Source organism: Sylvia atricapilla, chromosome 7, assembly GCF_009819655.1.
Source record: "Sylvia atricapilla isolate bSylAtr1 chromosome 7, bSylAtr1.pri, whole genome shotgun sequence".
In the NCBI taxonomy this organism is placed as follows: domain Eukaryota; kingdom Metazoa; phylum Chordata; class Aves; order Passeriformes; family Sylviidae; genus Sylvia; species Sylvia atricapilla.
Genome location: NC_089146.1, coordinates 26,337,418 through 26,350,347, shown reverse-complemented (window position 1 = coordinate 26,350,347; position 12,930 = coordinate 26,337,418). Strand labels below are relative to the sequence as shown.

The following is a 12,930-nucleotide window of genomic DNA, read 5'->3' as shown; positions in this document are numbered from 1 at the left end:
TGGTCCTAGAGCCATTCACACTTCCAGGATGAAACTCTGAAGGTGAGCATCTCTGAAAATTACTTCCTGTATTTTGAAAAAAAAAGCAAACCAAGAAAAGCCACAAAACACCAAAAAAAACCCCACCACAGAAACAGTTCAGGTTAACTTGAGTTTAGGAAAAAAAATCTCAAACGAGAGGATACTAAATTTATCGTGCACAGTGAAGCATTGCAAGTAAACATGATATACTGAAAAAGGTGCCTTTTTCTCTATTCTAAACAAGTTGGGTTTGTTTCTAACACTTTGTAAGGGCCTTGCAAGTCTCCAGAGTTTTCTCATTCATGCAGGCAGTCCCATTAAGACAAGACTTACAATAAAACTACCTCTAGAGCCAAGGTTTCTAGGATAAGTGCAAATGGGAAGATCTGTTATTATTTTTGAAAAGCAGTAAAACATCAAGTTGCCTAGTGAGAAAATGCAGTGTTCTGCCTGGGAAGGTTCAAGGCTTGAGTTCAGGAAACTGGGTCATTAACAAAAAGCCTCAAAACAGAACAAGATTTCCTACTTGGGCCCCTCCTCATATGAGTGGTTTCATATCTCATTATATTCCAAAAAACTTGATCATTTTAAAAATGCAACTTTTCTGAGTTTATTGAAAACAGGTGGAAATGGATCAGGGGGCCGAGATAGGAAAAATGCTTTAATGAAGATCTATTTAAGCAATACTTTAAATAAATAAATCATTTGTCTGAGAAACCACATCTATCAGAAATATAAATAATTATATAATGAACATATAAACGACATTTCCTGAAGTAATTCCTGCCTTGCTACATTTCCTGAATTATTTGTATTATGAAACAGTAGTGGGGTGCCATTAATTGATACACACTCAGTGCTATAGTTACTGCAATAATTGCAGCTCTCCAGGCCCTCGACTCAGCTCCTCCAGCCCTTAAACAATTGGGATTGATTGCACAGGAGCTATTTTTAGAATGGAATGGCAGAAGACTTTGGAGAGGAGCAGACATTTTTGTGTGTGCTACAGCTGGTTTGGGGGAAAAAAAAGTTGAATAAAAATGTTCAGAGTTGTTTTTGGATTTTTTTTTCCGAAGTCAGAGCTTCCAATTGGATAACTGATACTGTATCAAGTTGAAATTGAGGTCAGTGGTGCAGACACAGAGGACGAGGCTCGGTGACATTGTTCTCGGAGGAGGAGCAGCTTTTCTTTGGAAATGGGATTGCTAAAGTTGATAGTAGATGAGCTCTGGTGGGTTGGCTTCTATAGGCAGGCAATCCGGGATTCAAGTTTACAGTTTAGAATACAATTATGAAAGGCAAGATTCCTGATTAATTTGGTGGGGTTATTTCCCCCCTCCCGCTCTGAAGCAGAACAGTTAACTGTTAGGGATTGTAGGTCTGCTTCCAAGAATGCTTTAGCCGAGATTCACAAGGAACAGCCGAAGCTCCAAAGGTGTGACTGGGAGGAGACACCCATTCAAAATTGGCCTTTTGTTATCCCATCCTGCTCGCCTGCCTTGCAAGAGTTCAGCTGGGCTAGATAAACACCGTCATCTCTGAATGTTTGTACAATAGGAGGCAAGGCGTGGAGGAAGAAAAACAAGCAGAAATAGGTAGGAAGAAGGGCAACCAGCTTTATAACTGAGAAAAAAAAAAAAAAAAAAAAACAACCCAAACCGCAAGGTCACAAGCCTGTTTTACCTTTGTAAAGTATTAGTCACCTATCACCCTTTTCAGAGTAAATGATACCAGTAGCAGTAATACCTTGGCACTGATACACTGCACTGCATCAGCAAATTTGAAGTGTTGTACTAAGGAAGTGACTGTCCTCATTTTGCTGTGGAAGTGAATAATTTGGCTGTGGCTGCTCAGAAGCTTGGCAGAGTTAGGGAGATAATCCCTGTTTCATGCCTTCAGCTGCTTTTCCCTTTTCAATGGGATGCCAAAAAGCATTATGGACTTACACACCTATAATGTGTCATTACTTCATATCTGCTAATTCCCCTGGACATGAGAAATGTACCCTTAGTAAATGCCAGCCATCTTTGTTTCCTTCAGAGAAAACATACAAAGAATATACTTCAGTTTCTACAGTAATAGCTTACAATACTGGTTTGCATTTAAAAAAAAATATTGAAGTAGTTAATCTTGTCCGAATATGTTGCAAGAGATTCTGTAGCATCTTTTTGTCACTGAATATATTCCAGTCTTAGAAGGTAAATTTTAGAGATTATTGGATGATAAGTTAGGTACAGTGATTTCATATTAATATGATATATAACTAGTTTTTATATCTAGCTTGTTTTACTGTAATCTTTTTTCTTCCTCAAGGTAAGTGCAACTTGCCCTGGACTTACACATTACCATTATGTAAATGACTCTTCCGCACTGATTTCCATCCTGGCTTCTCAGTGCAGCTAGAATCTGGCTTCCGCTGAAAAGTCTTGGAATTGGGAGACTTCGTCATGTCATTTGCTGATGTGCCACATCGGACACATTATCAACACAAATTCCAAAATTTGGTCTAATGCTGGGGGTGGGGTTGGGGTGTGCTTTGTAAAAGAATTTATGTTAAAATAAGCCACTGTTTTGAAGAGCATTAATAGAAGAATGTTTTCCTGGTACTTATGTCTTCACAGAACACAGTGACATCTTGTGGCGTGGAAGGGGCAGGGGTCATTTTTATCCAGATGCATCCTCATTTTAGCAGGTTTATGGATAAAAGTCTAAACAAATTCTGAACAACTGCTAATGCATTACTTCCGTCTGTAATATTCACTCTTTCCAAAGTTTTGGGGTTTTTTTAAGTACAGGCTTGTCTAAAGTACTCTTTTAGTTGTGAAAAAAGACCAAGCCCTGGTATTGTAAATATAGTCTGTTGGAGCTTCATTTCAGTTCACTGATATTCCTTGGAAAACTTTCAGCTCCAGGAATGTTCCTGTCCCAAGCTCACTGATACAAGTTTCTGGCTCAGAATTTCAGGTGCTTTACTCAAGTTACTGTATTATCACAGATGGACAAAGTTGTCCAATGTTGCTTTTGGTGGGAAAGAAAACACAGCAACATTTTATCATAAGGTGGAGACTTTTCTTTTTTTCTTTTTTTGTCTTTTTGCATCCCAAACAGGGTTTAGGCCCTGTCCCTGATATTTTGGGACCGTCCTCTGACACGGCTGCCCTTTGCACGTTGATCCTTGGGTAAGAGCCTGGTTCTCAGCATGAAAGGAAGAGCCGCCCGCGGTGCGTGGGGAGCGGCGGAGCCGTGTCCGTGTGACCGCTACAAACACGCCTGTGCCGTCTGCGGAGGCTTTGTTTATCTCTACGGAGGGCGCGGCAGCACCGCGCTGGGGGACTTCTGGAGGTACCACACAGGTGAGCCGGCCCCTTCTCCTCTAGCTCAGGGTTAAAGCCGTTCTACATCCAGTCATCATTACATTGAGGATGCTCTGTATTTGGCAGATTAGCCTCAGTTAAAGTTTTTCCATCACAGGGGTGGATAAACTGCTTTTTGTTCATGGGGCGGGGGGGGGGGGGGGGGGTATTTGCTCCTCTTGCAGTGTCCCACAAAGTTTTGCTTTCAGTTCAGTTCCTTTTGGTTCTGTTTTCTCCACCAGAAATACTGAGTCATTTAAAATATCCTGGTTCTAGCAAGGGATATCAATGTAACAATGTATCTGTAACACAGCATTAGTTATGCATAAAAAACTGCACAAAGGGAACATCTGAATTCTGTACCTTGTAGGTTTGTTGTATCAATGCACTATCAGATACAAGCCTTTGCATTTTTTGACTTGATGTATAGTTTTCCTTGTTCACTTGTCCTGGAATAAACCAGAATTGTGCTGGGGTTCATGCTTATGGAATTGTCGATTTTTGATGTAGGTAACAATTAAAATACAAGCAGTGACAATTATTATATTTAAATGTAACTATTACTATTTAAATTTGCTAAATAGAAAAATGCATATATTTAATTTTTGGGAGAGCAGAGGAAAGATGACAAAACACTTCATTTTAAGCAACACAGCCACATTCAAAGCCCACCTTTTCGCCTTTTCCCTACTGTTTATGTGTTGAGTGCACCACTATCTTAACTTCAGCTTCGGTTTACAGTGAAAAATGAATGGGAAATGTTGGATTGCTCAAGAGATGGTCCAGAAGAACTGGAAGAACATTCAATGGTGGCTTATAAGGTAGTAGACCAAGATTATATTGTTCATATCCTGACATTTTATTTCCTACTTTATAGTGCAATAAAATTTCCATAGGCTATTATGTAGTGAAATACTATGCCCAGAAAGCATTTTTGTGTTGGTGCAGTTCTGGATGTAGCTGTACCAATGTTTGGGAATCTTTCTGAAGAGAGTGACAGTAATTCAGCTCTGCAGCAGCCCCCTGGTTTCCTCAGTGCTCAGTAAGCAGCAGTAATACCAGATAAAGACCCTGGCAGCACATTCTCTGACTTATCTGTGCAGTTGTAACAGTTGCTCTGAATTCATTTGCATGATCAGCTACGGCATAAAAACATTCACTACAGAACTGGCGTAGAAGAGGGACGGGGGAGTGAAGGAAAGTAAGAATTCCAGCCCTGCCTGTGAGGGGAAGACAGAATTTAGGATATCAGGAGCTATGTCACAATGAAATATTTTATAAACATGCATAATCCAGTATTACCTGAGCAATGCCTCAAGAGAGCTCCAGATTCCCAGCCCTGAAGCTGCCCCAGGCTGACAAGGAATGAGCAGCTCTGAAATGCCATTCCTGTTAAACAGCAGAATGCTCTTCAGGGCTTCCCACTGGGAGAGAATAAAGAGAGAATAATTAAAAGTTGGTGGCTTTTTGGAATTAGTTGTTAAAAGATCATCATATTGTTACCTATATTTTGCTCATAGCAACCTTAGCTTTTAAGAATTGTTTTTAAAATTATTTTCATGCTATGTGCTTTCCTGTAAGTGACAAATATTTGTGCATTTTGCAGGGCAGCCTGTATATTTTTGGTGGGATGGTGGATTCTGCTTTCACTCAAGCAAAAACTCCTCTCTGGATATATGACATTGGTATGATACACAATAGCCAGTCTTTTCCATGGGACATTCCAAGTCCCTAGGAAGTAATAAATAGTAAGAACTATTATATAGTTCTTACTTAAGAACTATTAAATAGTTTTCTGCTGCTTGTAATAGAGCCTTCCCTAAGCTTTACAACAAGTAATGTGTGTAAAAAAAACCTGTGTGCATGCTTTCTCCCTCAAAATTAGGCTGTTAAGCTATCACAGACACAGGTCTCACTTCAATTAGAGAATATTTTATGGGAAAATTTTATGTATTTTAAGGTCTCAGAATTTCTATTCTTCCCCTTCCTTCTGAAGTTTACTATTTGATCGTAAGACCTGATAATTCATGTATTATTTAATTTTTGTTTTTTATGCTACATATATTTTAAAAACCAAGCTCTTAGGGAAGAAATTAGATCAGTAAAGTATATCTCATTTTGTACTTTTACTGAAGAAACACATAAGCTAGAGCAAGAGAAATCAAATATAATTAAATAAGAAGGTGGGAAATTAACACCAACATTTTATAACACAGATTTTTTTTCTCCTAAGAACAAATATTTGGGATCTCATAAGTGTCTATTGTAATAAAACAGTGCAGCATTTGAATTTAATAGCAATGTCATACACCATGGAATATCCCTTTGGAAATCCTGTGTACAATAATGGCTGTTATTTTGATGTCAGATTGGGAGGGGAGAGAGAGAGGCTCAGTTCTTTTTGAGACAGTAAATCTTGTGTCCAGACCAAGATTTAAATTTCCTGGCTTCTTTTGCTACTTCACTATGTAACCTTAAGTCAATGGGGTTTTTTCAATCCTTCCTTTGTGTTTTCCACCAGCTGTCTGAGATAACCTGCTGGAAGAAAGAAAACCCTCAAAACATATTTTAAAGGAGAAAGCATCTTATTACTCACAGTACCTACCAGTAGAAATTGGAAACGAGTTACTCAACATTGGTTTTGTGTCTAGCTGTTTCGTAGTTATTATTTTAAATCTTTTGGCAAGAATAGCTTTAAGTAATGCAAGCCTGCACTGATTTCTCATTGTACCTCTGTGCTGGGTTATCTGCTATTTCCTCTCCTTCACGGTGATCCCAGATCTGTGATTGCTGGCTGTTATTTGAGGGCTATTTAACAGACCTATGAAAAAGAACAAGAAAGGATAAGTCTGCCATAAAAAGGTGTACGTGGGAAGCAGAGGGAGTCATACACCCACAGGGAAATCTGGGATTCCTACAAGTTCAGAAAATAATGGAAATCACAGGTTACTTCTGCCTTAAGAAATTTAGCTATAGGAGACACGAATACAGTGTGTGTAATACCTGTGTGATTCTGCATCCGATAAGGATAGAGGAAAACTGTTCAAACTGTGTCTCCTGCAAGTCTCTCAGTGCTGCTGTCTTAGCGGGATTTCTTCAGCCTTGTCAGTAGAAAACACCAGGACGAGGCTTCCTTGAAAATGAGCTGTGCAATTTGAGCAATTGCTGTGGGAGGAGTGTCCCCTTGTGGTGCGGGATCTAAACTGCGCTTTATTAACTCAATCCCCCAGATTCCGCAAGATGGACAGAGAGCTGCAACGAACCAGCAGAGACGGAGGTAAGGAGCCAGGAAGTGGGGAATGTGTGAATCAAATGCCTGTTGCTTTGTTGATTAAACAGATTGCTTTGAAATATGTTCCCCCAAACAGTTCCAATCTCATCTCTTCAGAGACATGTGGCTATACTTTATTTCTTTGCACTTTCAATAACTTAAGGCTTTTTCCTTCTTCATAACAGTGTTTAAAAATACTGCTCTTAAATTTTAAGTCCTATATAAGAAGTTAAGTCCTCTCCTCTGCTGCTGCTTCTGTTTTTCTGAAATCCTTATCAAGAAAACTAATTTTAAATGGAATATTGCAGCCATACGTGAAGCCTGTGCTTTTAAAAGTAGGGTTGTGAAAACAGATTGGCAGCCACGCTAATACATTTTGGAACGTGAAGTGCTGCAGCATTTTTCATTTCTTCAGTGTGAACACGTGGACTCACCAAGTTACTGCCACTTCTAATTGAAACCTGAGTGGAAGCATTTATGGCTTGGTCTTTTGAGAGTGATTTTGTATCACTACATATTAAGAATCATTCTTTTTTATTTTTTTTCCTATTAAAACTTCATCATCACAATGCTTCTATACCTTGAAATTACATCCAAATTTTTTTTTAAGATGTGACACAGTTACCACTTTGCTTACCTGTCCTTGATGGAGGAGTCAAGAGAAAGTTTGGGACTGCAGGGTCATTTGTGCGGAAAAAAAAAAGTGTATTTCCAAGACAGACATTGCTGCTGATATGACTTTATAGGTTTTTGTCTTATGAACTATTCTAGAGCTCTGCACCAGCTAACAGAAAAGGTCACAGCGCAGTCGTGTACCATTCCAGCATGTACATCTATGGGGGATACTTTGGCATCAAAGGCATTTCTCAGGAGTTTTGGGAATTCCATTTTGGTAAGTTAAAAAAGCAGGATAAGGTCTTCATCCAGTGTAAAACAATGACTGCAGCTGGACAGCATGGCTTGCTCTGCTAAGAAAATTCTTACTAGTAGAAATGCTCTAAGTTAGTTTTGGCTTCTCTTCTATAACATTTAGTGATGAATTTTATCAATTCAATTAATTGCTGGCTGAAATTAATTAGACTATTACACTGAAGTAAGTTTTGCAATTATTTGCCAGTTTTACAGCTGAAAATCAGGGAGAATGTTTGTTTACTATTCACTAAAATTCTTCAAGGATTACTAAAAACTTTCAGATACAGCAGAAACCCTGATTTCAGCCTATTAATGCCATCTTTTGATCCCAAATATCCAACTGACCACGGGGATCCATACCTGATAGGAGGTATTTTATTAGCATACTCATTACCAGTCTGATTATTGCAAACCAGATGATTCCCAGAGATTTCCTAAATGCTTAACTTGTTGTCTAATAGCCTTTCTGTCACTGTTTTGAAACAAATGATGAGTTTATCTCATCCTTCCTTCCCTCACAGCGAGAATAAGTGTAGACATTAATGAATTAATGTTTTTGTTGACTGATTTTTCCCCTTTAACAGGCAGGAAAGTATCTTTCTGTGTCAGAGTCAATGAACTGACAAAGCTGTAGGAAAAACTGCTCTGTAAATAAAATTTTCATGGCATCTGTCACACAGCATCTGACATTTTCATTAAAAGTTTATTTCAAAACTGATTTTCTTAAATGCACTTGTTCAGTGTCAGAATTTAAGCTGTTAACTCATAATAAGCTTAAAGGGGAAACCTTTATTCTCCAACTGAATAGTTACCTCTTCCAGGAAGCAAATCCCTTCCCAAAGCTCAGGATAAATTTGATCCATCTATAAATCAATATTTTTGTTCCAGATACAAGGAAGTGGCTGTGTGTCTCCAGCCCCTGTCACGGCAGTGGCCCCGGAGCTCGGCACGGCCACACAGCAGCAGTTTATCACACAGCCATGTACCTCTTCGGGGGGCTGATGGGGCTCACGGAACAGAGGGACTTGTGGAGGTGGGACTTTGGAAGCAGCAGCTGGTCCAGCATCAGAACAAGGTAAACTGTTCCATTTGTTACACTAAAAGAGCAGAGAAAGAGAAACAATCTTACTCTTTGATACTGTGTGCGGGTGGAGAGGGAGACGGTGCCCCTTTGGTAATTGTAGGGATTGTTCACATCAGGATGCAGTGCTGCTGCCATCCCTGGGGCTCCAGTTGGCTTTGCTCGGGAGAGCTGTTGGCAAGGCGTTGATGCAGCTGTCAGCAGTGTAATTTTGATGTCCCAATGCAGCTGTTCAGCAGTCATCCTTCTGAGTCAAAAGGAAAACAGAAGCTAAAATAAGTGCTAAGTTTCTTGTTGGTCTCCTCTTAACTGCTGGTTTCTCTTACCTTCAGCCAAGGACCTCCTCCAGTGGTAGGTCATGCTTCAATAGTCTGCAAAGACTCCATGCTGATTTTTGGTGGAGGGATTTCAAATTCCAGCCCTAATGATGACCTCTGGAAGTATAATTTCCATACGCAGACATGGAAGAAGCTTACTAGTACTACAAAGGGAAACTTTTCTCCTAAAATGTATCACTGCATCTTAGGAATTGGTGTGGATTTCCAAACTACCTCAGATTTCACTGATATATTCCCCAGCCACTGCAAGAGTGAGAAGGACCATCCCCAGCTGGTGCCCATCCTGAGGCACTCTGGCTTTTGCAGCTACTTCTGCCCACAGGCCGTGGAGAGGAGCAACGCCATCGAAATGAAAACCTTCACCCTGCCCCTGGAGCCAGCAGAATTCCCTGCCTTCCAGACCACTTCAGAGACAGGACTAGGCCCAAACAGAGACAGGAGCTGTTTGTCCCAGGATAAGTCTCTCCATCTGTTGGCCTGTTCGGGAGAGGCTTTTGCTGCTGCTCAGGCTGTGGGTGAAGAGGAGAGAACTGACTGTGGGCGGGCAGCCACGGGGGGTGAGATCAGCAGTACCAACACACTGCTGCTCATCGGGGGCAAACCTTTGTCCAGCTTCTCTGAGATCTCCTTCAGGCAAATGGAGTTTGATTGCTTGTGATTGCTTTGCTTGCAAAGTGAAGGAATAAATTTCCACCACCGTGGCAGTAGGTGGAAAACCAACTGCTTGCAACTGTCTTCAGCTTCCTATCAGCATGCTGGGGAAAAAAATAATTAAACCTTCTCATACTTGCTGCGAACAGATTTTTTACAATGTTAACAAAACCCGACATATATTTAAGTCACAACTTGCATGTAAGTTGTGATTTCTGAGAGGAGCCTGTTGGAATGCTGCTCTTTTTGCTACTTTTCTCCTGGTCACTTCATACCCTTTCAAATTGCAATGGCCGATGCTGCCTTGAAAATTAGAACTGCAGTAACCCATACTGGCTCCACAAGATGCCATTTCAGGGGCAAAGCTTGCTCATTTTGCACTGGCATAAGAAAGAAATACAGTCACATTTGAGGGATTCAATTAGTCTTAATAGGAATGTTCTCTAAGATTTTAAAAGATTTTATATTCTTGAGTGTTCTTTGCATAATGTATTTGCAACACGAGATGGCCTATGACAAAGGAACCCAACAGACAAATCAGCAGTTGAATTCTAGAAGATCCTCAAGGATTGCATGTAACCTTGAGGAAGGGAAACCATGACTGCCTCCTGAAAGTCAGCAGCAAGGACCAGAGAAAGGGCATTATATGTGTAAGAACAAAGGCTGTGCCAAGTGAGTGTTGGCTTTAATGACTGAACACAGAATCAAAAGGGTTTGATTTCCCACAGTGGGGTGGGGAGAGAACAGAAAGAGGAGGGCTTGACAGAGTAGCACAAAGCATGGGCTGTTTTGACTGGTAACTCATGTTTTAGCCACAAAGACTTCTGCTTTTCCAGCTCCATCTCTCTTTTATCACCCTACATAGTATTTGTTACACATCTCCCCTCTATATTTGTAAGTTCTGAGTTCATATTTGGTTTTTCTTTGCTGAAAAGAAAAAGTGCTTGTTTTGCAAGGTAATATTGTCCAGCATTCAAAGCATTTATTTCCATAGAAGTTACTAAATACCGGCCTTCTGACAGAACATCAGCCATCTGTAAGAGCTGATGGTATCTGAAATTACCTGAAAGTGTTAAGATAATACTTTGAAATATTTGAAAAGTTCACTTTTCAAAAGATTCATAGGAATAAAGACTTTCAAGTAATTTACGAATTTCAAGAATATTTAGAGATATTTTCATCATCTCTTCACAAGTAACTGTCACATGAATTGAACAGGAAAATTATAGATGGATTTGCAAAAAGCACCTTAAGAGTTATTTGGACCATCCATGACCCTTACCTGGAAACAGAGAGGACTGTACATTGCCGTGTGAATAAAGCCTGCTCCATTTCCTATCACTGTGTGTTCATTTTCACTTTTATGAGTCTAAAATAGGTGTTTGTATTTTCAAACTGAACAAAGAACTTACCTTTCTGACCAAGGAACTCGATTCTGCAAGCCTCGGTCATTTCCCTGCACTTCGGCTGGCTTTGAGGGCTGCTCAGGCTTTGAATTTCTCCTCCAAGAACAAGAATTTCCCAGTTTCAGGAGGTTTGTTTGGAAGGGACATCAATACAGCAACTGAGCTGAGCATGTACTCAGCACTGCAATCTTAAATCAGCAGCTTGTTTTCCTTGTGCTGACTGACATGTCTGTTTTGGCATTACCCCGAGAGCTGCCGAAACATACAGCCTTTTATCTAGGATTGACAAGGGAAGGAAATTTAACTGGAAAGGGCAACAATAAACCAGTGATTTTTCCAAGTCACGCAAAGGCCTCCTGGCAGGTAGCGGTATCCTGGGGATGTGCAAAAGCCCCAGGAAAATGCCATCCAGCCTCTGCCATTCCTTTCTTCCTGCCCCCTCAAACTCTCTTCCCTTTGGCAGCCCCACGAAGGGTTTAACATTTACTCAGAGCCAACGCAGACGGGACATGAGCCAGCCCAAAGGCAATGGCTTGGCACGGGCAGGAAAAAGCAGCTTGGAGTGTGCCCATCTCCCCTGTTCCCTCCCCTGGGCTCTGCCCGTGTGCCAGGTCAGGTGGGGGCAGCAGCACGGTCAGCACCACACCCACTCCCTCACCTAAAAGATGCCAAACCCCTTGGGCCAGCCCTAAGGGCCCCGCAGTTCCCTGCCCCTGTCCAGGACAAGCAGAGCAGGGGCTCAGGAGAGGCCTGGCTGGAGGGATGGGGCTCAGGGCAGGCGGAGCCACATTCGGCCCCAGCAGTGCTGTGCAAGGGGAGACAGCCCTGATCCTGAGCTGGGGCTCTGTGCTACAGCAGTGCTGAAGCCATTGGAGGCTCTTTCTCCCCTTGTGGCCCATTCCCAGGTGTTCAAAAAACAAGAGCAAGCTCAAGCTGGAAGGGAAGGGGGTTGGGGTTTGAAGTGACTGCATCCCACAGATGCCCACAGGAGTGCCTGGCACCTCAGTCCACTCTGGGCATGCACCACCCATATTTCAGGTACCCTCCAGTGTCCAGACCTAGGGACACAATCCTTGCTCACACCACCGTGACACTTCCTGCGTCATCGCCCCATTCAAACCTCAACCAGTGCTATCAGCTACACCTAAAGGGTTCTCAGAGCATCTCACTCCTCTTTTCCTGCTGCAGTCACCTTTTCAGAGAAGGAGAAAAGAACCTTTGTGGATGTGCTTATGATATTTCTCTGTAACTGTAGCAGTTAATGAGAATTCATCCCAAGCCCAAGCGAGTGACTAAAAGCTGCTGCCATCTGAGAGCTCGGCAGTGGCCTGCATGAAATAATGAATGGAATTACTCCAGCTAGTGGCAAATATTTAGAAACAAAACACAACATACCATTTCTGGCTGGGACTGAAGGGGCTGCCAGTGAAGTTGGCTGTTTAGAATGCCTCTGAAAAGCAGGGATCCTTGCACGTATCTGATATGCTCAGAGGAATTCAATCCATAGAACAAAGGCAAAAGGATGCAGCATTCTTGGCAACCTCATCTGAGACACAAGATGTGCTGCTGTATCATAAATTGTATATAAGGGAACAAATTGATGAATGTTAAACATCTTAACAAACTCATTGTCTTTAACTGATATTTGGTTTCTGAACATAGTATGAAATGTATGAATGGCAGAAATATTTTCTTCTAAAATGCAGCTATTCAAAGAAGGTTTTTTCAGTTAATAATAGAAAAACCTAAAAGTTTCATTGTTTTGAGTTGTAAGTGGATTTGAAAAACAATTCAGGGATCTATCAGTGGGATCACAGTTTGACCTACACAACAAATTATGCCACAAGAGAAATTATTTCATATGAGCTTAGTCCTTAGGATGGAATAATTTCTATTC

General features: G+C 41.2%; 1 protein-coding gene across 3 annotated transcripts; it reads left to right on the top strand.

Annotated features, from left to right (window-relative positions):
• The first annotated feature begins 1,427 nt into the window (after positions 1-1,427).
• On the top strand, positions 1,428-10,958 carry LOC136363642 (leucine-zipper-like transcriptional regulator 1). Of its 3 annotated transcripts, none has more exons than XM_066323051.1 (7): positions 1,428-3,374; positions 4,116-4,195; positions 4,981-5,059; positions 6,605-6,651; positions 7,417-7,537; positions 8,446-8,632; positions 8,971-10,958. In XM_066323051.1, the coding sequence occupies exons 1-7, from the start codon at positions 3,221-3,223 to the stop codon at positions 9,632-9,634; spliced, it is 1,332 nt and encodes a 443-aa protein (XP_066179148.1). In that variant the 5' UTR covers positions 1,428-3,220; the 3' UTR covers positions 9,635-10,958. The 3 variants fall into 3 exon arrangements, with proteins under 3 accessions (XP_066179148.1, XP_066179149.1, XP_066179150.1); XM_066323052.1 differs by lacking the exon at positions 1,428-3,374 and adding an exon at positions 3,808-3,884; XM_066323053.1 differs by lacking the exons at positions 1,428-3,374; positions 4,116-4,195 and adding an exon at positions 3,826-3,884.
• The last annotated feature ends 1,972 nt before the right edge of the window (positions 10,959-12,930 follow it).